Source organism: Perca flavescens, chromosome 2, assembly GCF_004354835.1.
Source record: "Perca flavescens isolate YP-PL-M2 chromosome 2, PFLA_1.0, whole genome shotgun sequence".
In the NCBI taxonomy this organism is placed as follows: domain Eukaryota; kingdom Metazoa; phylum Chordata; class Actinopteri; order Perciformes; family Percidae; genus Perca; species Perca flavescens.
This window is the reverse complement of record NC_041332.1, coordinates 27,222,992-27,247,629: the sequence shown is the minus strand read 5'-3', so window position 1 is coordinate 27,247,629 and position 24,638 is coordinate 27,222,992. Positions and strand designations below refer to the sequence as shown.

Here is a 24,638-nt window from a genome sequence, read left to right as displayed (position 1 = left end):
ACCCTCATTATGTTTTTTTTTTTTTTTTTTGCTGATTACAACTTTCTGTCGTAAGTATTAATATTTCATCTGACTGACCGAAGGCTTTATGTATTCCTCTGCACTTTCCTCCTTTTAACATATAAAAGTAGTGATGACCACTTTCATTGATTTTTATGGGTTTTATTCAAACTTTAGGCATCAGTGTTGTTCCCAGTCAAAAATGACCAGCCATAGGAAATTAATTATTATGTTCAACCAGCAGTTGATAAAATTCCCCATACATCCCAACTACCCCACATACAGAAATTATTTTAGATAACTGGAGGTCTATACCCCATAAATACCAAAAATAAGTAAGTAAAACTTATGCTTTAAAAACACAAAAGAAGATGTCATTCAGTGGATGTCCATAATAAAATGGACCGACAGACAAAAGTCAACCTTTATTATAGAAGGCACAGGCACTTTTTCTATTTCCATTTCATATCAGTCCATGTTGGATGGCTTATTTACTGAAGTCCTGACTAGTTTCACAGTGACGTCCATCCCCACAGAACTAGCAACATTGTGAAACTAAATCACTTGTACTTGTAGAATCCTTCTCCTGTCTTTTTGCCCAATTTGCCCTCTGCAACCAACTTGGTCAGCAACTCGCTCTGGGCAAAGACTGGGTTGTCTGGATTCGCTGCAGACCAACCTAAAGATAACAAAAAGGAATAGGGTTTTACATTTAATATATCAGTTAATTTGAATTAGCTCTATTTCTCCTTCTTTGCAGCGGTTTCATCTTATCACAGACGGTCACACTTTTAAATTAAAGTCGTATCCAGTGGTGGAGGAAGTATTCAGAACCTTTACCTAAAGTACCAGTGTGTCAGATTTAGGGGAATCTATTGGCAGAAATTGAATATAATATTAGTGGAAAATATAGGTATAATTTCTCATATAGTTTTACTCACCATCCATGATGAACTTTACGGTGTCTAGTCCTACGTAGTCCGCGAGCTCAAAGGGTCCCATGGGATAACCACAACCAAGTTTCATGGCAATATCAATGTCCTCTTTGGATCCATCACCTGAGGGAGAAAACAGAAAGACTAAACGGTAACCATGCAAAGCTGCAGAAATCAATCAGAAACTAGAAAATAATATGAAAGGATACTGAACTAGAGCCATGAGGTTTGGAACACAGCTAGCGTGGCTCAGAGAGCAGAGCAAGGATATTTTCACACCTAACGCTATTAATTTAGGGTTAATTCTGATCAAACCAGGCGGTTGTTGAAACAGTTGAAAGACCAACCAAGACAGTTTTGTTGAGTATTACTTTGTTTTTGTCAAATTTGAATGAAGTATGTCTTGCTAGTTAAAAAAAAAAAAAAAAAAGAAGGTATTTAAGCTCATCTTAATTTAGTAAAAGAGGAAAAGTTAGATTCAAAAGGTGTGTGGTTGTATTTTTCTGTTTTATAAGGAAAATCGGTGTAAAAGTATTTTCTTTTTTTTACATTTTGCAAGTTTAGTCTGTGTTTATTGAGCAACTGCAGACAAAAGAGCCAACATTGGGAAAAAAAGAAAAGAAAACGGCCCCCATGTTTGAAAAGAAAGGCCACAATAATGTCCTCTTTAACTCTGTAAACACACAAAGTGCCCTTGCAGTGGAGAAAATGCAATGCAGTGCCATACAGGCTGCCCTACATGCTAGAAAACTTTGTATGCAGCAGTTATTTTTTTTCTGCCCCTCAGACAGCCTGAGCCTGCAAGGAATTCTGATAAATAGACTACTTTCTGCATGGCCTGTCGTACAGACCAGGTTCAGTTTAATGGTGATTCTTGATCCTGTAAAGGTTGAACTTAAAGCTTTTTTTAATGGGTACTTTCATCAAATCAAAAAGGGGAAACAGCTCAAATAAATAGGTCTATTCTGTTACATTAAAGCAGTTAACCTAGGAAAAATAGATCCGTACAAATTTAAACAAACCGTATCTAGTTATTTAAACGTCATTGAAAGGATTATTTGAATAAACTACTACAACCTATTTTGAATAAGAAACAAAAAGGGGTTTTAAGTGTTAACTTACTCACCTTCCACCTACTGTGAATATTTTGTATGTACACTAGGTGTATGTTTTATTATTAATTGTCAGTGAATTTGTTAATTTGACTATGGACATAACTAGTGCTCATGCAGGTAAACATACCTCTCTCATACATCCGGATGACCTCCATGATGTAGGGAAGGAGTAGGCGGTTTACAATGAATCCTGGTGTATCCTGAATGTAGAGATGTTGGATGCTGCTGATCAGGCTGTTAAATATACTGTATGTTTAAGAGACTACAGCTCTAATGACATCAGACAGCAAATATTACCTTGCAGGACACTGATGTTTTTCCTAGCTTTTTGCTGAAGTTCAGGAGGGAATCGAAGGTTTCTTGGCTTGTTGCTGAGGTTGCAATGACCTGTGAAAGATTGATACTTTGTTGATTCTAATAAAGCGTCACTAGCATTATACAGATGACTCCAAGCTGAGCCGAGACAGTAACTGTCTCCATCCCATTATTATATTATGTTGGGGCATATTTCAGTTCTTAATAGATCCCCTTTCTCATAAACGCTGACAGAGAAAAACAAAAACAATAGCCAAGTCACAAATTGAATTAGTATATACTATAAATCTCTTCTGTACACTTCTGGATAACGTATTCCAATGAATTGGCTAAAAGCATGGATGTGGTAAGCTCTGTATCCGAGAGCCATCTTCTGTGATTTATTTATTTGTGAATGGAGTGATGCTTTTGAACAAAGATACCATAGAGCTTTTTCACGGCAGAAATGTTGACATGTCATAGTAGGAAAAGCACAGGTGTATTCAAAACCATTAATGATGGCTGCATTCCACTTAGGAGAGGTCCTGGTATTGTGCACGCTGACTCACTGAAATAGCTCACTGGGACACTTGATGGAATTGTGCCATTACTGAGGTTATCAATTTCTGCTGTGCTTTTCCTACTATGACAAGTCAAAATGTCTGCTGTGAAAAAGGTCCATACTGCCACATTTTGGAAACTGCTTATTTTTAACTTTTTTTTTTTTTTTACCAGGGGTTGGATAAGAAGCTCTATAACACTCATGTCTGTCTGTAAATCTAAAGACACCGCGAGCAGCAAGTTAGCATAGCTTAGCACAAAGACTGGAAACGGGGGGAAACAGCTAGCCTGGCTCTGTCCAATGGTAACAAATTCCAACTACCAACAACTCTAAAGCTTAATAAAAAATTTATATATATATATATATATAAAATTATATTTTGTTTGTTAAATCCGTACAAAAAACAAAGAAAATATAACATGCTAAATAAAGAGCTTTAGAGGTGCTGGGAGGCGTTTTTTGATACCATTAGGCAATACAATTACTTTAGATAAAATTATGGAATATGAACTTAACCGTTTTATTCTGTTTCTCCATTTCTTCTTCTTCTTCTTTGCTTTCAACCCACTGAACTGTTGCTTTCTCTTTGCCATGCACTCTTATAACAACTATTTTTTTTAAAAACATTCTCTAAAAGAAAATAAAAACAGATTTTTTTTCAGGGCAGTACCTCTACAAGCTTCATCACAGGGACTGGGTTGAAGAAGTGAAGGCCGCCAAATCTATCCAGCCTGTTGGTGGAGCTGGCGATGTCAGTGATGGGCAGGGAGGATGTGTTGCTGGCAAAGATGGTGTGTCTAAAAAACATGGTAAGGTAATAAGAAGGTAATAATTCAATTATTGACATGCACACACAAAGAGTGAGAGTGAGAGAGAGAGAGAGAGAGAGAGAGAGAGAGAGAGAGAGAGATTACAGAGAAAAGGGACACTGCTTACGCTGGAGCCAGCTTGTCAAGACCACCAAAGAGATCCTGTTTGATTTTTAGATTTTCCACAATGGCCTCCAACACAAGATCAGAGTCCCGAACTACAGATCCAGCATCTGTCGAGGTTGACACGTTCTGCAGGGCTTTCTGGATGAACTCTTCACCTGCCTGAAACAAACCAAAATGCAATATCTCCCACACATTCCACCCTTTTATTTTTTCTTTTTTTTTTTTTTTTTTTTTTTTTTTTATGTTGTCTGGTGAGCTACTGTGTGTCTAACCTCTGGCTTATCAGCAAACTTCTTCTTGACCACTCTTTTAAGGTTCCCTTCAATTCCTTTGACAGCCTTTTTAAGGATGTCCTCATTTGTGTCCACTAGCGTCACCGAGTGGCCAGTTGATGCAGCAACCTTTCAGAAAGAAATGAGTTCAAGATAACTAGAAACAGAGCCGTGCTATTTAGGGGAAAGCAAAAAATGAGTAGGCACCCAAACAGCAAATGTAACCGGAATCCACAAACCAGGGCTGTGTCCCAATTCCATATAACATTTTAGATGTAGTGTGTTCACACTGGAAAAAATAAAAGATACTCAAAAAACAAACAAAAAACACATGTTTGTTTGATATACACTTTTGTCCCACACTGCAGTTCACAAAAGGAAGTGGAGGAGAAACGGATTGCGTGTGTGGTGGTGAAACAGCTGGATGAGGATCTTGGAAAACAAACAAAAGTAGCCTATTCGTACAAAAACAGTAAAGTCTGATTTTTTTTTTTTTAAATGAGAAATGCAAAATCAGTGTATATTGTGAGACTGTGTATACTCGTGAAACAGCATACATGTTCCAGTAGCTGTTTACTGTAGACCAAATACGGCGAGCGACACCCTGTGGCTAAATGTGCATCCTGCTATTCATCTGAGTCAAGTCATGTCTTGTTTCGTTACACCACACAAGGAAACAACTGTGTTTAATGAATGACTATTTCACAACACAACTTCCTTATGGGATCAATTGGTGATTGTGCTGTTAAGACAAGAAAAACATTCACTATATCAGGAAAATGTAAAACTTAAACAGGCTTTTATTTTGAAAGCTGATATGATATGGAACAAACTGCACGCGGCACAAAGCTGCTTCATTGGAAGAGGGTTCTTTTCGGATTTACAAGAGAAAAGACTTTTAAGGATGAAGACTAATGTACATCTGGTTAACCGTCCCTACTCCATTCAAAAGCAGCTACTTCACTAGCTATAATGAAGCTAATGCTAGCTACATGGCTAAACGGGAGACCAAAGGCATGTCGCTTATGCTTACCTGCGCAATTCCTGCACCCATCTGTCCACCTCCGATGATCGTTACATGCTTAATAACAACATTCCTGACAGCCGAAGACGAGAAACCTCTGCAGACCTGGTGACTGAAGAACGCCATGATGTGCCAACCTGCTTACAGGACTTCAAGGACTAAAACAATCCCGGGTTAGGGTTAGAAAAGAAGGAAGGTCGGCAGTGACGTCATCACGCAGACACTTCCACGACCTTTCACACAGATATATTCGTGTCATGTGTCAGCATGCGGGGTATCGTACATATTGACAAAGTGAAGTAAATATGTACACAAATGTTGCTTTAAGGTGAAACCCTACAGGGAATAAAAAGTGTTTTTCATGCACGGGTCAAATTTGAGTTTTTGTGCTATTTTGCTTCCATAACATGCCTTATTTTTTTTTTTTAGACTAGTGGAAAGAAAACACCCAAAATACACATGTAGGTGTTTATTTTACTACACTTGTCTAGTTGCGTCTGTAGATTTCTCCTACGAGTTTCATGGGGATATCTAAAAATAACACCATCTGTGTGCCCTTTTTAATTTGAGGTCACACACTTAAGCTGACACACCAGATTGTCGATGTCCACTAAAAATCTTGTAAATATCTGAGTCTGAACAGTTAAATATTCACTTGAGTGCTGTTAACTCTCTCTAAGTAGAGTAAAAAAAATCTGGCTTTTCTGGTACAGAGAATAATATCTTGGGGCTGAAGCAGATGTTTGTTTTAAGTTCTATTGGGGATGGATAAAGCATGTTGACAAGTGTAAATGAATGGATGTATATAAGGATGAAAATCAGCAAAAAGAAAGAGACCCTTAATGTCCCTAATCCCACATGAACTGTCATGATGGTTCAGAAAGTCCCAGTTTGCAGTCAGTTTCTTTTCCAGCCTTGAGGTGATTTTTATTACTGACCTGCATAGATTTTTGTTAAAATCATAATTTACCTCTCTCAACCTGATTGTAACTCTACACTGCACAGTATGGGAATCCTACATAAAAAAGTGCCAGAATGCCCCCTGCTGGTGTTACAGTGACAATGACATGATGATCCTGGTTTGTTAGGAATAAAAAAGTAAACAAAGAAGTTTAATGATGATATTCAAGTTTACGCTGTATCAGTAACAAAGTTTCTAGCATTGAGCTGAATATTTCTTACACTGTTCTGATGAAAAATCTCATAAATTATTCACAGTGCTAGAACAATACTATCCTAAAAGGAAACAATAATTTTTTTTTTTTTAAATCATTGAGAAGTAAAAAACATAGAACCAAAAATATATATTTATGATACAGGTAATTATTGTTAGGATAATCTCTTTTTATTGACACGTTGCCAGCAATCCATTCATCCAGTTAGTCTGTAAGGAAAATATATATATAAACTAAAATCTTTCTTTCCCTGTTGCCCTAATAAAGAACATTATAGGGACAGATATGTGTGCCAAGTTCGATAAATCAGTGGCATGCATTATAAAACAGATAAAATATCAATACAGATATTGAACAGGTATCTTACAAAATCAAAGGCCTCTGGCATATAATACTGACCTTATTAATCAAGTGACCAAAATAATCAACAGAATTTTGATTATATACCTTAACTATTACTTGACTATCAAGTAAATATACAAAACATTAGCTGATTCCAGCTTTTTAAATTAGAGGGTTTATTGCAGCTGTTCTGAATCATATAATTGTAAATGTATTACATACTGTAAGACATCACTTTGGATTATGGCAACTTCTGATGGGTATTTGTCATTGCTTCTGGAATGTTATGGACTAAATTATTGCTTGAATAATCATTAAATTAACAGATAAAGTGCATTAGCAAAAGAGATACACTCCAATCAAAACATACTTCTTCTATTTTGCACTGATTACATTGTCTCTCCAGAAGAGCTTTACCCTTGGTTGGTAAAGCTCGTTGATTTACAGAAGATTTGTGAGAACCAAATATTCCACTTCATCTACGAGGGTGCACGCACACAGTGTATGGACAGGGTGCCAGCGTCAGGCCGAATCGTCCGTTCAGGGTAGGAGGAGGCGTTCCCTCTGGCAGTCTGAATCTGAAGGCCTGCAGTAAGCTGGTAACCGCCAGGAACAGCTCCATCTTCGCCAGCTGTTCACCCATGCACACCCTGGGACCTGAAGGATACAGCGGATAAATAATTAGCGCCCGGTGCAAGGACAATTATTAAAATTAAAATTCATTTTTAGATCAGTGTCTCAGTTATTTGGCCCACATGAGTAAGGAATTACATACCAATCCCGAATGGTATAAAGCATTCTATCCTGAGCAACTTTCCCTCATCGTCCAAGAAGCGTCCTGGGTTGAAACTGTCTGGGTCGTCCCACAGAGTGGGATCTCTATGGACAGACCACAGGTTGGGCACAATAAGGGTTCCTTTGGGAATAGTGTAGCCTCTGAACTCTAAAAAAAAAGGAGGAAAAATACATTAAAAGGCCATCACCTCAGCGAATCAAATCCTTGTGAAATGATGACGAAGCAACCACATTCAGCACTGTATATCTTTATTATCCCTGATAATGATACAATTATTGTATATCATAATAATCATAATAATAATTGTCTTTATTGTCCAAGTGTGGAAATGTGCGTTTAGCCTCACAGATAGGTTAGTAAAACATGCATACATACAATAAATAGCACAACATACACAGACAACACTAACGGACACCAGCGTGAATGGTGATTATTATTGAATTTAACAAATGTATTGCATTTGGAATGAAATACCTTTTTGTTAATGTTCTTGGTTTCTGCAGCGGCTCTATAAGGTCTTTTTTTATGAATTCTTTAAAATGGGGATGAACAAGATCAGAGACAATTGGTTGGACTTTTTCTTTCACTTGCGTTTATATACAGATCCCAGTTGTTTCTGCTCTTTCCTAATCATTTTACTGACCATGACTGGGATTCTGGACAGTCTATTTTTGTTCTGAGCCCCCAGGTGCTTGTACCATGTACACATGTTAAAAGTTTATCATCTGTAAACGGTCTCAAAAGTGTTCTGGCTTGTATCATATGAATTTATTTTCCTGATTTTATATCAAAGTTTGAGTTTACTGTTGTGAATTGACTGTTTATTTGACTTTGTTGTTTATCCTGTCTATAACCAACTCCTTAGTCATTCATTAATAAAAATGGCACTGTTTAGTCACTTAGGAAGCTCACCTATAGGTGTTTTTGGAATTACCTGTTGTACTGGAGGCCATGTGAGGAATAGCCAGAGGAACTGCAACAGTCAGTCTCTGCACCTCCATGATGGTGGCTTCAGTGAAAGGCAAACTTCCCTTATCAGTCATAGACGGGTCCCGATGTGTACCCACCACTTCATCAATCTCTGCCTGGACCCTGTCTGAAATCAAAAGGGTAGAAACAATATTAAGCACATCATTTTAGGATGATTAATGAAGCCATCATCTCAACAAATGAGTGCAAATAAAGTGTGACTTTTGGACATACCTTAAACCAGTTTAGATAATGTTAGCGTGCTAGAAAGCAGAAGTCAAGTGCATGTTTTGATCTGCTGATCAATGTGGTTGTGAAAGAGTTGGAGAAGTGGTTAAATGCATAATCGAGCCAGACATGTTGTTGTCCTGAAACAAGCAAGTATTTGAGCCGTGGGTTCCCACAGCAGTTTCCAATTCCTTTTTCCAAAGGGTTTTTCATTTATGTAGAAAACGTCTGTTGTTCATATACGCCTAAAAACATTTCACCTTCGCTTCTACGACATAACTGTCACCCGTCAGTATTCAACTACACATTTTAAAGCTTGACCATGTTGTATAACTGAAATTATATTTTATATCATATTTTATTATTGAAATAGTAAAAGAATTGCATTGATTTCAATAGAGTAAATTGTGTGTTGATTTTTGATTTGTGTGTGCATCATTTTTCTTTATTCATCAAAAACCTGTGAAAAAAATCCATTGAAAATCTGCCATGGGAACTGTGAGCAGAGGTCACTTTCTGGTCGGCCACTAGAAAGCCATAATTGTTTTGTTACTTTATAACTTCTGATTGGAGATATGTCAGATATCGCAGGTGATGATCCCTCAGCTCCACTCCACTCAGTCGATCAGTTTTGCACAAGCAAACTACACAAAGTGCTACATTTTCCAAGGGCATGATAGCAGTCTGGAAAGGACTATTGCTACATTTACCTTGGATATCAGGGTGTAAGACCATGTAGAGCAGAATCCACAAAACAGAATTAGCGGTGGTGTCAGTGCCAGCGATGAAGAGATCTCCTATTATATTATTATAAGTGTGACTTTTGGACATACCTTAAACCAGTTTAGATAATGTTAGCGTGCTAGAAAGCAGAAGTCAAGTGCATGTTTTGATCTGCTGATCAATGTGGTTGTGAAAGAGTTGGAGAAGTGGTTAAATGCATAATCGAGCCAGACATGTTGTTGTCCTGAAACAAGCAAGTATTTGAGCCGTGGGTTCCCACAGCAGTTTCCAATTCCTTTTTCCAAAGGGTTTTTCATTTATGTAGAAAACGTCTGTTGTTCATATACGCCTAAAAACATTTCACCTTCGCTTCTACGACATAACTGTCACCCGTCAGTATTCAACTACACATTTTAAAGCTTGACCATGTTGTATAACTGAAATTATATTTTATATCATATTTTATTATTGAAATAGTAAAAGAATTGCATTGATTTCAATAGAGTAAATTGTGTGTTGATTTTTGATTTGTGTGTGCATCATTTTTCTTTATTCATCAAAAACCTGTGAAAAAAATCCATTGAAAATCTGCCATGGGAACTGTGAGCAGAGGTCACTTTCTGGTCGGCCACTAGAAAGCCATAATTGTTTTGTTACTTTATAACTTCTGATTGGAGATATGTCAGATATCGCAGGTGATGATCCCTCAGCTCCACTCCACTCAGTCGATCAGTTTTGCACAAGCAAACTACACAAAGTGCTACATTTTCCAAGGGCATGATAGCAGTCTGGAAAGGACTATTGCTACATTTACCTTGGATATCAGGGTGTAAGACCATGTAGAGCAGAATCCACAAAACAGAATTAGCGGTGGTGTCAGTGCCAGCGATGAAGAGATCTCCTATTATATTATTATAAGTGTGACTTTTGGACATACCTTAAACCAGTTTAGATAATGTTAGCGTGCTAGAAAGCAGAAGTCAAGTGCATGTTTTGATCTGCTGATCAATGTGGTTGTGAAAGAGTTGGAGAAGTGGTTAAATGCATAATCGAGCCAGACATGTTGTTGTCCTGAAACAAGCAAGTATTTGAGCCGTGGGTTCCCACAGCAGTTTCCAATTCCTTTTTCAAAGGGTTTTTCATTTATGTAGAAAACGTCTGTTGTTCATATACGCCTAAAAACATTTCACCTTCGCTTCTACGACATAACTGTCACCCGTCAGTATTCAACTACACATTTTAAAGCTTGACCATGTTGTATAACTGAAATTATATTTTATATCATATTTTATTATTGAAATAGTAAAAGAATTGCATTGATTTCAATAGAGTAAATTGTGTGTTGATTTTTGATTTGTGTGTGCATCATTTTTCTTTATTCATCAAAAACCTGTGAAAAAAATCCATTGAAAATCTGCCATGGGAACTGTGAGCAGAGGTCACTTTCTGGTCGGCCACTAGAAAGCCATAATTGTTTTGTTACTTTATAACTTCTGATTGGAGATATGTCAGATATCGCAGGTGATGATCCCTCAGCTCCACTCCACTCAGTCGATCAGTTTTGCACAAGCAAACTACACAAAGTGCTACATTTTCCAAGGGCATGATAGCAGTCTGGAAAGGACTATTGCTACATTTACCTTGGATATCAGGGTGTAAGACCATGTAGAGCAGAATCCACAAAACAGAATTAGCGGTGGTGTCAGTGCCAGCGATGAAGAGATCTCCTATTATATAAAAGAGATAATCTTCTGTGAAGCTGCTGTCCTCCTGGACCGACATCTCCTTCAAGTACATGTCGACAAGATCCCTCGGGTGCTCAGGATTGAATGTTTCCCGGTGATTTGCAATAACCCTCTTCAGAAACACTGTGATGTCTCCTTCCACCTGACGCAACTCCTTGAAGACCCCAAAAGGAAAGTAGTACAGCAGTGGGAAGATGTTGATGAGGACTGCAGGACTGTTCACACAGATCTCCAGCCCACGATCCATCAGGTCCAGCATATTACGGAACTGGCGGTCTTCGTGATGGAAGCTCTGTCCCAGGATCAGCGAGCAGATGACGTTTGACACGGCGTTTCTGATGAGTGGAGCTGGGTCCACACCAGTGCCACCCGACCCCTCATTCAGTCGCATCAGCTCTGTCTTGACGCTAGCCAGGCCTCGAAGGATGCAAGGCTCCAAGCTCAACCTCCCCAGACCAAAGTTTCGGAGTGTGGCGTGGCAGAATTTGCGCTGCTTTTTCCACACAGGCCCATAAGGTGCAAAGACTATTCCTGAAGTTTAAATAAACCAGAAAAGGGATGGCATATTTAGTCAGTTTTCATTCTTATCTTTATGGATTTGTCAAACTAGGGCTGGGCGATACGGAGAAAATCAAATATCACAATATTTTTGATCAAATACCTTGATATCGATAACGCAACGATATTGTAGTGTTGACTATTGGTGCTTTCACAAAATATTTACACAATGAGATTTTTGATAAATAATCATCAGTAATGTGGATATAATGACTAAGTGGGTAAAGGCAAATAATGGAACAGTTACAACAGTCTGGTAAGTTCAGAAAATGACATCACTTTAATGTAATGCAGCCTTTAAAACCAGGAAAAGACAACACTTTTGCCATATTATGATATCCAAAACCTAAGACAATATCTAGTATATCTAATATTGATATATTGCCCAGCTCTACGTCAAACTGTAAAATAAGTTATTACATTATGAGAAATTATTAACTAAGCACAGAAATGTTAAAGAATGTAATTCACATTCACTGCATAGTGTAATAATTTAAAACGAGTACTCTCTATGTCTTCTTAAAGCATAGGAACCCTTCTAGTTTTGCATGACACAAGTGGAATCCTTCATCTAAACCAACTGGACTTTGTCCGTTTGATCTAAATAGGACAGTTAATCAGTTCCAAATTGATGAAGCCTCTTGGATGTGTGACAAAATATAGGACTACAAGATATCCAGAGACCTGGACAAAAATAAGCTTTACAGAGATGATGATGAATTTAATATACTGGGTGATTCTTAGCATGTGAAATAATTGTTACATACGTAACTAGAAGGGCTTATCAAATCTTGAGAAAGTGGATTACTCAGGATTGTCTTTAAAAATATAAGATGCGTAACAAGCCTGCTATAGGAATATCTCACACACAGAAATGGAAGCTGTCCCCAATACATTATTAGAAATCTTTTGCACTTTTTTAGAGCAAGCTTACATTGTTTTCTTCTTCTTTTTTCTAACACATCCCAATTTCCAACTTGTGTCTCTAAAGGCCCACAAGTACATTTTGTCCATGCAAGTTTAAGTTAGAGGTTCAATTTGTTCACGTCTGAGCTACAGCAACCAAGAACCACTTACAATGTATACTAGAAGGAATCGAGTATTGTATTAAGATGGGCTACATCCATAGACTGTCAAGTCTACGGCTACACCTTAAAAATCTTGAATTTATCATTTAATATGGCTGTGGTGTGACAATTTGCCCACCCAGTTGGTTGGGCTATATTATGAGTAGAGACATATTAGAATAAAGACCTCTCAGACAATAGCCTCCAATTCAACAGTACCGCAAACTAGAGCCTCCAAAAGAACAATAAAATTGAATAAACACTTCTCAAAAGTTGAAGATCAATAAAAATGATCCTTTAATGAAAACAATTGTTTACCTTTGCGTTTCGTCATGATAGTGATAGCAGGGATATCTGGTCTGTCGGAGAACACCTTGGGATGGTTTGAGAGAGCATCCTTGACCACTTCATAGCCATTAAGCACAACCATCAACTGACTCCCTACAAAAAGGCTGTACACGTTACCATACACGTTGGCTTGTTCCGTTAAAACAACCATAGCGTTTTTGACGGTGCCGTCTGATTGCATTCCAAACCTCCTCCGGATGAAAGAGGGGATGAGAAAGCCGCCGAAGTTACCGACTAAGGGCCACGGCTTCGGACCTGGCGGGATATTTGCAAGGTCCCGTCGGTTCTGATTAATAACCTTAACTACATAAAACACTAGCAAGAATACTAGCAAAGATATATGTACGTGCGAAAGTTCTGCGCTGCTGAGACTCTCCAGCCATGACAGGGAAGCCATGGTGTGAATTCAGTTAACTGACAATACCTGCTATCCCATGTTTAAGAGTAGCCTATGCATAGAGTCCGAGTAAAATCATAAATGATACACCAATTTCACAAAACTGGCATTTATCTGCGAAGCTCAAGCTATTCTTGTGTTGTTGTGAAACGGCAAGTGTCAACATTGTACCGTTTTTGGCTTCCTATTGGCTGACAGCGCTGTGGCCTGCTGTGATTGGTGTACTTCGACAGTGACGACAACAGATATACCAGCCCACCACGGCCTATTTGCTACAATGTAACAACCATGGATGTAGATAACAAACCCCTAACAATCTAGGGAAATACTATGAAATAAATGCTAAAGTGCCTCTTGGAGAAGGGTTACCATAAAGTTACTCTCAGATATTAAAATGCTAATTAAATAAGCAATAATATAATACTTTATTGAAAAAAAAACATATGCTATAGTTTGAACAACCAAACCCCAAACATCATTATCAATGTTGTGGAATGATTTTCATACATTCAATTCAAAGGGGAGTAAATTGCAAAGAGTACAATTAAATTACCATCAAGTGGGCTTTGTCTTGCCATTTGTCCATTCCCTTTTTTTGTATGTGACTATAGTTGCATGTTAATTAATCAATTACGTGACATTAGGAATAAAACTTAGATTTGTTTAAAACATACATAAATACATGAAAACTTTGAGGACAGAAAAGACCATATTAAATATTCAATCCAAATTTAGCATTTATATTTAATGCTGTTTTTGATAATAGTTTAAGTAAAAATACATTTCTTGTGACTTGTGAGAAATAGAAAGAGATCCACGAAATAACATTGCCTAAAACATGCAGTTGCAGTATACAGCATAATGATGACTTAGACTGATGATTTTATTAAATCAAAAACACACTGAAGCCTTAGTATGGTTAAACTTTAATACAACAGTACAATGTTTAGACAACAGCTAGGATATACAGTACACACTCAAGACTACTTAAATGATACAACATGAATACAAAATTAGTAATAAATAATAATAATAATAATAATAATAATAATAATAATAATAAAACTGTTTTGGTACACCTACTGATATTGAACACACTAAGGCACCTTGTGACTTGAGCACATTGAAATCATATTGAGGTAAACCCCGTCAACACATACAGTATGAAAGAATTAAGGTAGCATATTTAAAATCAAATCTCACAAATGCTGCAACAAACCTGTTGCAGCAAACTTTCCGTTCATGTCTGAAGTTCACTAGGAGCTGGGTTACAAAAACAATGATGACTTTGCAGGACTTCTCATAAATAATAACATCAAAGAAAACAGAGAGACAATATGGTTGACTTCATTTTTGCAGAGACATTTCTTTCATTGCTATGCATTTGGTATCATTACGTTCCTGTCCAGTAGACAGGGATATCAGGGTCACGTCACTCCTCTCGTGTGCTTTGTACCATGGAGTACTTCTTGCAGGGGTTCTTAAGGCAGGCAGGGGGCCAGGTGATGGGCCAACTGTAAGAGCATGGCACCGAGGTTTGGACGTTCCTCTCCATGAAGTTGAACAGGGGGTTCCACCAAGTGTTGGTGAGGTAGTTGTTGGGCGAGCATTTCAGAGTCTGTCAAGAAAATAATAGTTATCCTTTAGAATAGAACAGGAATAAAACAAGTTGTTGTTTATATATATATATATATATATATATATATATATATATATATATATATATATTTATATCAAGGAATGCAGCTCAAAGTGCTGCAGATGAAGACTTCCTTTCGTTATAAAGTGACTTTTTATATAATTTAAAAGTTGCTTTTGGTGCAATGGCATGTGAGACCCCTTACAGAAAAAAACACACGTGATCACATGTGCAAACAATATGTGATCGCATGGGAAATTCATGTGGTTTTTCTGTGAGGGATATTTCTCATAGCCATACAAGGATGAAGCATGCTAAAAATAAAAATGAAAAATAAAATTGTTGCTTGGCGCCACCCAATATCAACTGACAAATTTGTTTTGGCCAGTAGAGGGGGCAAATCACCATGTTGAGAAGCAGTCTATAAATATACTTGTACTTACTCCAAATTATATGTAATATATGGACCATTTCCTTTAAACATACACTGTAATAAATTATTGTGTTGGCATGTAGCTCTTAGCTGGTACACTTGAGGTAAACTCTGGGAACAAAATACAGCCATGTCACCAGAGAGACAGTAAAGACCCCCAAGCATAATGATTAATGTGTAACAAGGTTCAATGAAAGGGGAACTATTACTTACTAACTTTACTTTATTCTTTATTCAGGACACAAAAAAACAGGCCATAGCACAATACAAAACAATGTTTCTGCCACAACTGAGTAATTTTCTCTGAGCCGCTGACACCATCAATGTTCGTTGCTAATTATGTTTTACAGTTAATCATTCTTTTGATTTCATTCCAGAAATTAATAGGACTATTGTATTGCTTTGTATTGTATTGTCAGTTTATAAAGTCATATATAAAGACGACGCCGGCTGCTTTAAGAGGCGATTTTTACACATTTAGTCAGATTCCAGACTAAACGGTTTGTTTTGCTCCGCAGCAAAAGTATAAAGTGGACCAAAGAGTTTTAAGTCGCCTACATTTTAATTTTAAATGTATTTTTAGTTTAAAAATTTGCTCTGAAAGTTTTTTTCTTGCACTCCAACATGCACACAAACAGCAACCCAGTGTTCAGACCTGTAAATTGGCCATGGTGTGGTACCACCAGAACAGGCGGGAGGTGATAAAATAGGCCACGACCACATCCACACTGTAGTGCTCATGTGCCACCAAGATGCACACCACACCCACGGCACTCAGCAGCCAGCACATCAGATGGTACCACCAAAACGACCGCGGCGAGTCTTTAAAAAGAGGGGAGGAAAGACAAGAGTTTACAACAACATCCATTTGTGGTCTGTTCTTCCATGTTCTCCCTCTGTCAAAAAAAAGGACGTCTGGAGCATTTCAGTGCAATGTGACAAGAACAGAGATTTTCTGCAACACACAGATAAGCCAGGCTACAGCAAAGAACATGGTTATAAGGAAAACTTCAAACAACTTAACCTCTGCTTTATCCTGAAATATACAGCTTAAAAATATAGAAAACATATATAACAATCTCTGCTGTCAAACTTTGAAAATGTGAAAGAAAGAAAGAAAAACAGTAGTTGTGGCAACACATGTCAGTCATTTGTATTCTACTAGTTCCTAGAAGTTCCACGTGTAGCTGTATAAAATAAACTGGGGGCTATATGGGATGATAATGGAAACAGACAATATCATGTATATATTATTCATGGGAAATTCCTATGAATAATTCATAACAAAGCAAACCAACAAGTGATACTTTGAATACTCACACTCCTTGATGAATAGGTAGGTGAGGGTGAGCATCACAGTGTGTCCACTGTAAAGGAAGTCTCCACACAAGAGGTGGGAGTTTGTCATAGACAGACCTCCACCTGAAATCAGACGTAGAATTCGCTGCATTTTTGCATGGGAGTCTCCGTGGAGCTGATTGAGAACAGGAAGTAAACAGGGAGAAACAGACAAACACTGGATTAGCGGAAACATTAGAAATGGAACTAATGATTAATTCATCCACAATACTTTTTTTCAATTAATCAATTATTAACAAGTGAAAAAATATCCATCACAAGTTCCCAAAGCCCAACAAATTCAAATTGTTTGTTTTGTCTGAACCAACAGTTCAAAAGTCAGATATATAACATGTACAGTGACGTGAAACAAAGAAAAGAAGCTAATTCTAATGATTAGGCCTAACTGATTTTTTAAACGGTTGCCAATTAATTGGTAATTGACAGGGATGAGAAACATGCAATCAAAATGAAGAGGAACTGAGGAAAGTAAAACAAAGATAGTTAACAGTTAAAGGTGCAGTAGGTAAGACTTATAAAACTAACTTTCTGTCATATGAAACTGACCCTATATTCCAGTAGAACTACATGAAGCAAGTAATTAAAAAAAAAAAAAATCTGGCTCCTCTGGCACCACCTACAGCCTCTAGTGACATTCATTCTCCCTTGTGGTGAAAGGGGCTTAGGAGACCGGTTTTGGGCTTTAGCAGAAAGGGGGGAGGGACTGAGAAGTTGTTGATGTTAAAAAATTTTGGCTAAATCCTGGACCTTCGCAATCCTACCTACGGCACCTTAACAGCTCACTTCTTACAAGTAGCTCAAGGCTTTTGATAAACTGTCCAAAACATTTCAAATTCTTCAGAACAAAGCAACTCCTAAATTGTCCAACCTCTGATCCTTTTGCACAACAAAACCCATCAAACAACAGTCTGAAGCACATGTTTTTTATCAAACATTGTTGCACCTCAGTACTGTTGGTGTCCTGAGGCAGTAAAAAGTCAAAATGGCTTTTTATAAATTTGCCTCTCTTGTGTGGCTGTGCAAAATGAGTCCCAGAGGGTGCCCGAGAGTACACGGTTGAACAACGACAGCTGATGCCCGCTCTGATGTTTGCATTCTCCTCACCTTAGGAGCACAAGTCATATGCATGCCAGGCACAGGCAGGGTGGTGATGTACATGGTGACACAGCGGTACAAGTACAGGGTGCCAATGAGGAAGAAGAACCGCCTGCTTGCTATTGACCTGTAAATAGATAATGTAAGAGCCACAATGGAGTGAGTGCAGAAATGTCAAAAGTGGAATTAAATTTAACACTTTTAGCTATCTACAGTAAAACTTCAGTGGTGAGGGTCTGTTTTTTTTATAGCAAAGACTGCTTTCTATTCATGTTGAACATGTTGGCATTTCCTGAATAACCAGAAAGGGACATACAGAGCATAGATACATTAACACACAAAACAGTTAACTATTTATTGAGCAAATAAACACTTTGAATTTTCAGAAAAAGAAAAGCCTGGTGCTATTCTGTATTTTTCTTCTTCTCAACAAATCTTGAGAAAAAACCAAAACCACAATTTTTTTTGTTTTTGTTTTTTACAAGGCAGGCCTGTGGCACAAAGAAAAAAAAGATATATCTGGCATTTGCTGACACAGACACAACTTATTATTAGGATTCATTTCTTGTTTGTTTTGGTCTTTGGGATCATGGGATTTGTTGACAATAAGAACAATTTACGTAGAATATGGCCAGACTTCCCTAAAGCTGACAATAAACAACTTTTACAATAGATAATCAAAGGTTCTGACCTGTATCTGAAGAAGAACAACTGGATCATCCAAATGGCCAGCAGCACCATGCCATTGATCTCTGTCACTGTAAATGCCCATTTGACCCTGTCAATATAGTCAAAAAACTTATCAGGAAGAGGCGGGCTGCTTTCTTTGGGGGGGACCCTCTCGTGGACTATAGTGATGACGACTGTTGTCAGGACCAAGTTAAAGCCAGCATAAAAGAAGGCCAATGCTGTCTTCCACCACTCCATGGGCAGACGATTTATCTTGGACTCTGGCACGGAAATCTTCACGTAATCATTATGCCTCCCTATGCCTTTCCGAAAGCCCCTCTTTGTATCCTCTCCCCCAGGTGTGTGGACAGGACAGTTTTTACCATTGCTGTGCACAGCACCAGCCTCCATTCCTGGGTTCAGACTATTAGCTGCAGAGTCTTTCGCATCCACAAGCTCCTGTGATGCCATGGGTGCCTGCACTGTCCATCCACAGGCACCGCTCCTCTGGGTTGAGGTTTTTTAGCTGTTATGAGAGAGAATGAAAGGTTGAAAACTGACACACTTTTAGATTTGGAAAGCACAAGCACACTGTTCGTATCTGCACAAGATAGAACAGCACAAATGTATGGTACTCTTTGGTTTCAGTAGGCTAAGGATGTCAAATCATCATGATGAAAAACAGAGAGGAGATAAACTCTGGTTTACTTATGTTTCCACTCTTCCTTATCTTAGGGATTAGCAAAGCAAGATATGGAGCTTTTATTAATGTACAGTTCTTAAATCCACCGGCTGAAATGTCCATTTTAGACTGAAAAACTATTTTTGAGTTTATAGAAGCCAACTATTCTAGATGTGGTTGTTTGAGTTAATGCTGTGTGTTAGATTTTCCTTTCCCTGGATATTCACCAGAACCACTGTGACAGTTTTCTGTTTGGACGTTTAGTCAGACTTTTATTTTGGACCTTCCAAAGTCTTTCCGCCTCACTGCTTTGGTTTTCGGATTTTGTCCTCAACAAGCAGCTGTATGGTCACTTTTCTGGGCACTTTTCATTGTCAAAAATTGTGTGTTGCAACAGAGGAATTTGCATGCAAGTATTAAGCTGCATGAATGAAAAGGTAACTAAACTAAATGAAACTCAACTTGTTGAGATTGAAAGTTAATTCTTGATCTTAGACACAGTAGTTTACAAAACAATCTCACTACCACCATGGTCCATTTAGTAGTTGTTCAGGAGCTTTTGATCATATAACTCCTGTGATGAGCCCGCTACGTGTCCCTGTGTTGTTAGTTCTGCTGGTTTCCCTTTTGTCGTACAGGGTCCGGGTCAAGGGAGTGAGTAGTCTTTGTCTTAAAAAGGCACATCTGGGCTGGTGTAGTTCTGGCTATAAAAGCTCACCACCTTCCCACAGACCCTCTTTCTTCCCTCACCGCAGCTGTAATTTTGGTTTTTCTTGCTACAGACATTTCCATACATGCATACATGTATTGTTTTTGTAAATAAATGCCTATTTTACGCTTACACCTTGTCTGGTCTCCCATTCTTGTCGCAAACTTGGAGCTTGGTTGTGACAAATGGGGGCTTCTCCATTTTTACTTACGTAAATAAAATAATGGGTGGATTGTTCGGAGGCAGAGATAAATGATTTGTATTGACACCCATAAGACAAACAAAGTTGGAGTGCAATGTTTGTTGTTGAGCTCTTTTCTGTTTATGACTTGAGAGAGCACTACAACAATGGCCAAAAGGGCCATTGTTGTAGTGCATTATTCTTTCGTGTCTGAAAAGGCTTTTAGTCCCTTTAACAGCTCCATTAATGGATTTGAGTATTCTCCTATCAGCCCTGAAATGCATCACAATAAATGTCGTCAGGGATACATGCAGAAAGGTATATTCACTTGGAGACAAACCTGGCACTAGGGCAAAATAGGGGATACAAATTGACTATGGTTCGATACAAGAGAGCTGCTGAAAGTATCAGTTTTCTCAGAATCAATTTATGGGAAAACATTACAGTGGCTTATTGTAGAATGCCCTTTGACTAACCCATAGCATATTCAGCCACTGTTATGCAACGGATGGATGGCTACAGAACACAAAGTCTGACAGACTTTAAGGGAGTTAAAGGGGTCATAAGGTATATAAATAATGACCAAGATGGCAAAAAAGATCAACAAGAGCAGACAAACAATAGAAGCAAATTACAATGCCATGAACCTTATGTCAGTGAGATTATGCAGCTCTGTGATTAGTTATATTGTAAGTTGTGATCCTATATGTCAAGGATATGCACATATGTGTTCATGCAGCCACTCTGTTGCTGGTGTAGCTAAGTGTTTACATCATGAATGTGAGAAATTGTGAATGGGTCCTTTTGGTTTTCGTATAAAACATAATTTATATGTTTACCTTCTTTAATATTGGCCAGCTCAGTTTAAAGTTGTGAATTCAAAGATGTCTGTACTTGAGATAAACATCAGAGAAACAGGCTGTGGTGACAATGTCATCTAGAGAGAAATCCTGCTGCTGCTCCATAAACTGTGACAGCGCATGACGTCAGTGCCTGACAGCAATGCTGATGCTGGGTGTTGTCAGAAGTGCAACACACTCGACACCTTCAACCAGAGAGGGCAGGAAAACATTGCTACGTGGTTAATTTGGACAAAAAAGTCCAAACTCTCCACTCCACTTGCTAGCTAGCACGGACAAGAAGACTGCATGATAAGGTTAAAAGCTCCAGAAAAAGCTAGTGAGCATACTTTGAGTTGGGATGGTTTTGTCAAATTCAAAGGTCAAGAATGAACTTTCACATTGTACTGTGTTACGGTTACTAAACAATTACTTATGATGCTCATCATGATCGTTGTGATGCTTTGATTTTCGGTTTATGGAGGGCGTAGTGTTTGTAAATATTGACCTTACTGTCCAAAATTGTTGGAGAGGTACAATACTTTCTGTGTTGGGGTGGATTTTTTCTTCAAAAAACCTATACTGTTGGTGTTTCTGTCCTATATTTTCTTGTATCAGTGCATACTCTGTGACACAAAGGAGATGGGAGACTTTTATTTTCCAGTGTAAAACTGCACTATGTGTACTGTACATGGAAGGTCAGCAGAGTCTCCATTAGACCAGTTTTCCACTGATCCCCTCCTCCCCAGTGCACACTACATAGTGTTTTCCCACCAGCCAGAGCACCCAGCACTCTAAAGGGATGGGTGGTGATGGAAAACTGGCATAAAAACCTATTCCACATGGTCACAGGCCGTAATGGATAACTTGGCTGCCTCCACTCGCTCATGCTATTTCAAGAGAAGCCACACAGTTGCCTTTAAGGCTGTATTTTACTTCAGGGGAACCAAGGCTTTGACTCCATTTTGGGACCTGTATAATAACATGCTACTATTGCTGTCCACTCATTTTCTTCTTTACATCATGTGGATTGTCTTCATCAAAGGGAGGGTTAAAAATAAGTCACACCAGAGGTGGCCCAGCCCTCTCGGACCTGGTGACACTACAGAGAGGAGTTGACTCCATATGTTCTAAAATGTAATTGCTGTAAATCAAGCATGGAAAGTTGGGAAACGGCATGTTCAGCAGTACATCATGCTTCGGTTCCAACATGTTTTGTTTCATTTTCAAAACAGATGGTCAAATTTTTAAATGTATAGTTCAAAAGTCTCAATGAAGAGGATGTGATTGAAGTATTTGGCACAAGTTTGTATAGCACGTTGGCACTGTGTACTCTGCTGTTTAAAAATAAAGATGTATTCTCAATGGCTTTTTGAATAAAAAAAAAAAAGATTAATTCTATGTGCTTTCAGAAATGACAAGATGGACAGATGGCTAATAAAAAATAATTATCAGTAGTAGCAGTGGTGTAAGAAGTTCAGATTCTCTACTTAAGTAAAAGCTGCAGAGCAGCAGTAACACAATGTTCTTAATAATACTTCAGTAAAGGTACATGCGTATCTGTGAGCAAAATGTAGGCCTACTTGAGTTATATTTTTATGTATTATATTATTGGATTGTTAAAACTGATGCCCTGATGTCTTAGCAGTCTTTCACTGTTGGTTCAGGTGAAGCTCATTTTAACTTCTTTACACTGCAGTGTGTAACAGTTTCCCTCCAAAATGTAGTGGAATAGTATAGTAGCATGGAATGGAAATAAGTACAATTATTATTATTATTATTATTTACTTTATTTCAGACACGTAAACAATGGTCCATATTACAAGTTTAACTTAGGTAGTGTTTGAGTAAATGTACTTAGTTACAGTACATTCTACCACTGATTAGTATTAGTTGTATTAGTAGTATTAGTAGTAATAGTAGACGGTGATAGTAGAAAAAGTAGAAAAAGTATACTTGTAGTAATAGTAGATGTTGACATCACAGTATAGCAATAACATTAGCACAGGTTGTCATTACATAAGTAATAGTCCTATGTATCAATTTACCAGTAAACAGGTCATGTTAATAAAGGGAATGACAGAGAGCAAATATTTGAAACTTTTGGTTTTAACACAATGATGTTCACCTCTTATACAGGACCCCATGACTATCTATGTATAACACTAGTTTGCTGTGCATTGCTGTTCAGCAAATACATATTCTTAGAAAGAACATGTGGTTGTATTTCTGGAAAGACATTCTCTTCTATAGTATATGCCAAAACGGTTGGAGCCAGTCCTACTTTTCTGGGTGAGATAACCACATGTGGGGTGGATACTGGCAGTAATGTCAGGTTCAGAACTGGGTGTCTCCCAGTTATTACAGAGCGGCAGTCTGTCACATGTGATGTGTGCAGCACAGCCGGATTTGAAGTTTACTTTTGGGGTGTAGCACAGTGGCCCCACAGACAGCTTTAAACAACAGGTTCCATATGAGGCTACCGGGTGGGGCAACAGGTCATTATCCTGTAATTAAGCTATCCCAGTCACAGCTATTGCAGTTGGGAACTGACAGCTGAATTATTAGAATGGCATTAAAGCAGCTGTAGCACAAGCACACACCGTATCTGTGCTGGGTATACTGTATACATTAAGAAATAATATTTTTAAGTTGATGTGACAGCTTACCTATTTAGGCTATCTGTGCGTGATGGGATGCTACTGATAAAAAGGCTACCCTAATACATGTTGTGACATCATCATACCATAAACACGTAGTCTCCCAGCTCTGATCCATCGAATAGCCTACAACTTTTTGAATGAATCTATGTCAACACATGAGCCTTATATACTAGGCCTACAAATGAAAATTCTGACATTGATTATGTCTCCTAGAATTCATATCCACAGTGTATTTCTCTATTAGTAAGCAAGACTGATTAAAAAAAAAAAAGTTGAATGTCAGGGGTATCAAATCCAGTCCGGCTATCCCAGCCTATTGAAGATCACACATCAATGCCGCAATTAATCGCATGAAACCAAACACATACCGTCGACATGATGAAGATCTGTGTTTAGATTCACATGTTGCACAGTTTAGCATCCCTACCTGCCTTGATCGGGCCTCCTAGCGCCTCTTCCTGTAGTTGCAGTTCCTTGAATCTCTGATGCTGCGCCCTGCTTGCTTGGTCGCTGCTCTGCTCAGGCTGGACTGTTTCATACCCGACAGTGACACTCGCTTTTGAGGGAGCGCTCCTCCCCGAACCCCCGCATATTCTTAGATCCATCGAGCCTCTGTAGGCTACCCAACCTCTTGTCTCGCATCCCCTTTAATTCAGAGTAACCGTCCTGTAATCAGCACAAGCATCGCCCTGTAACTTTGTTCATGTAAAATAGGTGTTCTAGGAGATTCACATCTTAAAGCAGTTATGGTGGAGTAGCACGGTGTTTTATTATAGGCTATGTGTGCACTTAATATGGAGGGACATAAGGTTCTATTTTTACCATTAGCCTATAAAATGTAAGCGTATATAATTAAATAGGCATATTAAAATCATTTTGCTTAT

General features: G+C 38.2%; 3 protein-coding genes across 3 annotated transcripts; all 3 read right to left on the bottom strand.

Moving 5' to 3' along the window:
• Positions 1–377: 377 nt before the first annotated feature.
• hadh (hydroxyacyl-CoA dehydrogenase) lies at positions 378–5,366 on the bottom strand. Its single transcript, XM_028598187.1, has 8 exons — positions 5,147–5,366; positions 4,114–4,242; positions 3,843–4,000; positions 3,577–3,703; positions 2,348–2,437; positions 2,178–2,250; positions 942–1,058; positions 378–679 (listed from the first exon to the last, which is right to left on the bottom strand). The coding sequence occupies exons 1-8, from the start codon at positions 5,261–5,263 to the stop codon at positions 561–563; spliced, it is 930 nt and encodes a 309-aa protein (XP_028453988.1). The 5' UTR covers positions 5,264–5,366; the 3' UTR covers positions 378–560.
• Positions 5,367–7,047: 1,681 nt separating this feature from the next.
• On the bottom strand, positions 7,048–13,632 carry cyp2u1 (cytochrome P450, family 2, subfamily U, polypeptide 1). The gene is made up of 5 exons (XM_028598085.1): positions 13,059–13,632; positions 11,011–11,646; positions 8,385–8,546; positions 7,430–7,597; positions 7,048–7,311 (listed from the first exon to the last, which is right to left on the bottom strand). The coding sequence occupies exons 1-5, from the start codon at positions 13,483–13,485 to the stop codon at positions 7,130–7,132; spliced, it is 1,575 nt and encodes a 524-aa protein (XP_028453886.1). The 5' UTR covers positions 13,486–13,632; the 3' UTR covers positions 7,048–7,129.
• Positions 13,633–14,570: 938 nt separating this feature from the next.
• sgms2a (sphingomyelin synthase 2a) lies at positions 14,571–24,553 on the bottom strand. The gene is made up of 6 exons (XM_028563704.1): positions 24,182–24,553; positions 18,703–19,206; positions 18,021–18,138; positions 16,878–17,031; positions 16,213–16,379; positions 14,571–15,103 (listed from the first exon to the last, which is right to left on the bottom strand). Exons 2-6 carry the CDS (start codon positions 19,149–19,151, stop codon positions 14,918–14,920), a joined length of 1,074 nt encoding a protein of 357 aa, XP_028419505.1. The 5' UTR covers positions 19,152–19,206; positions 24,182–24,553; the 3' UTR covers positions 14,571–14,917.
• Positions 24,554–24,638: the final 85 nt, after the last annotated feature.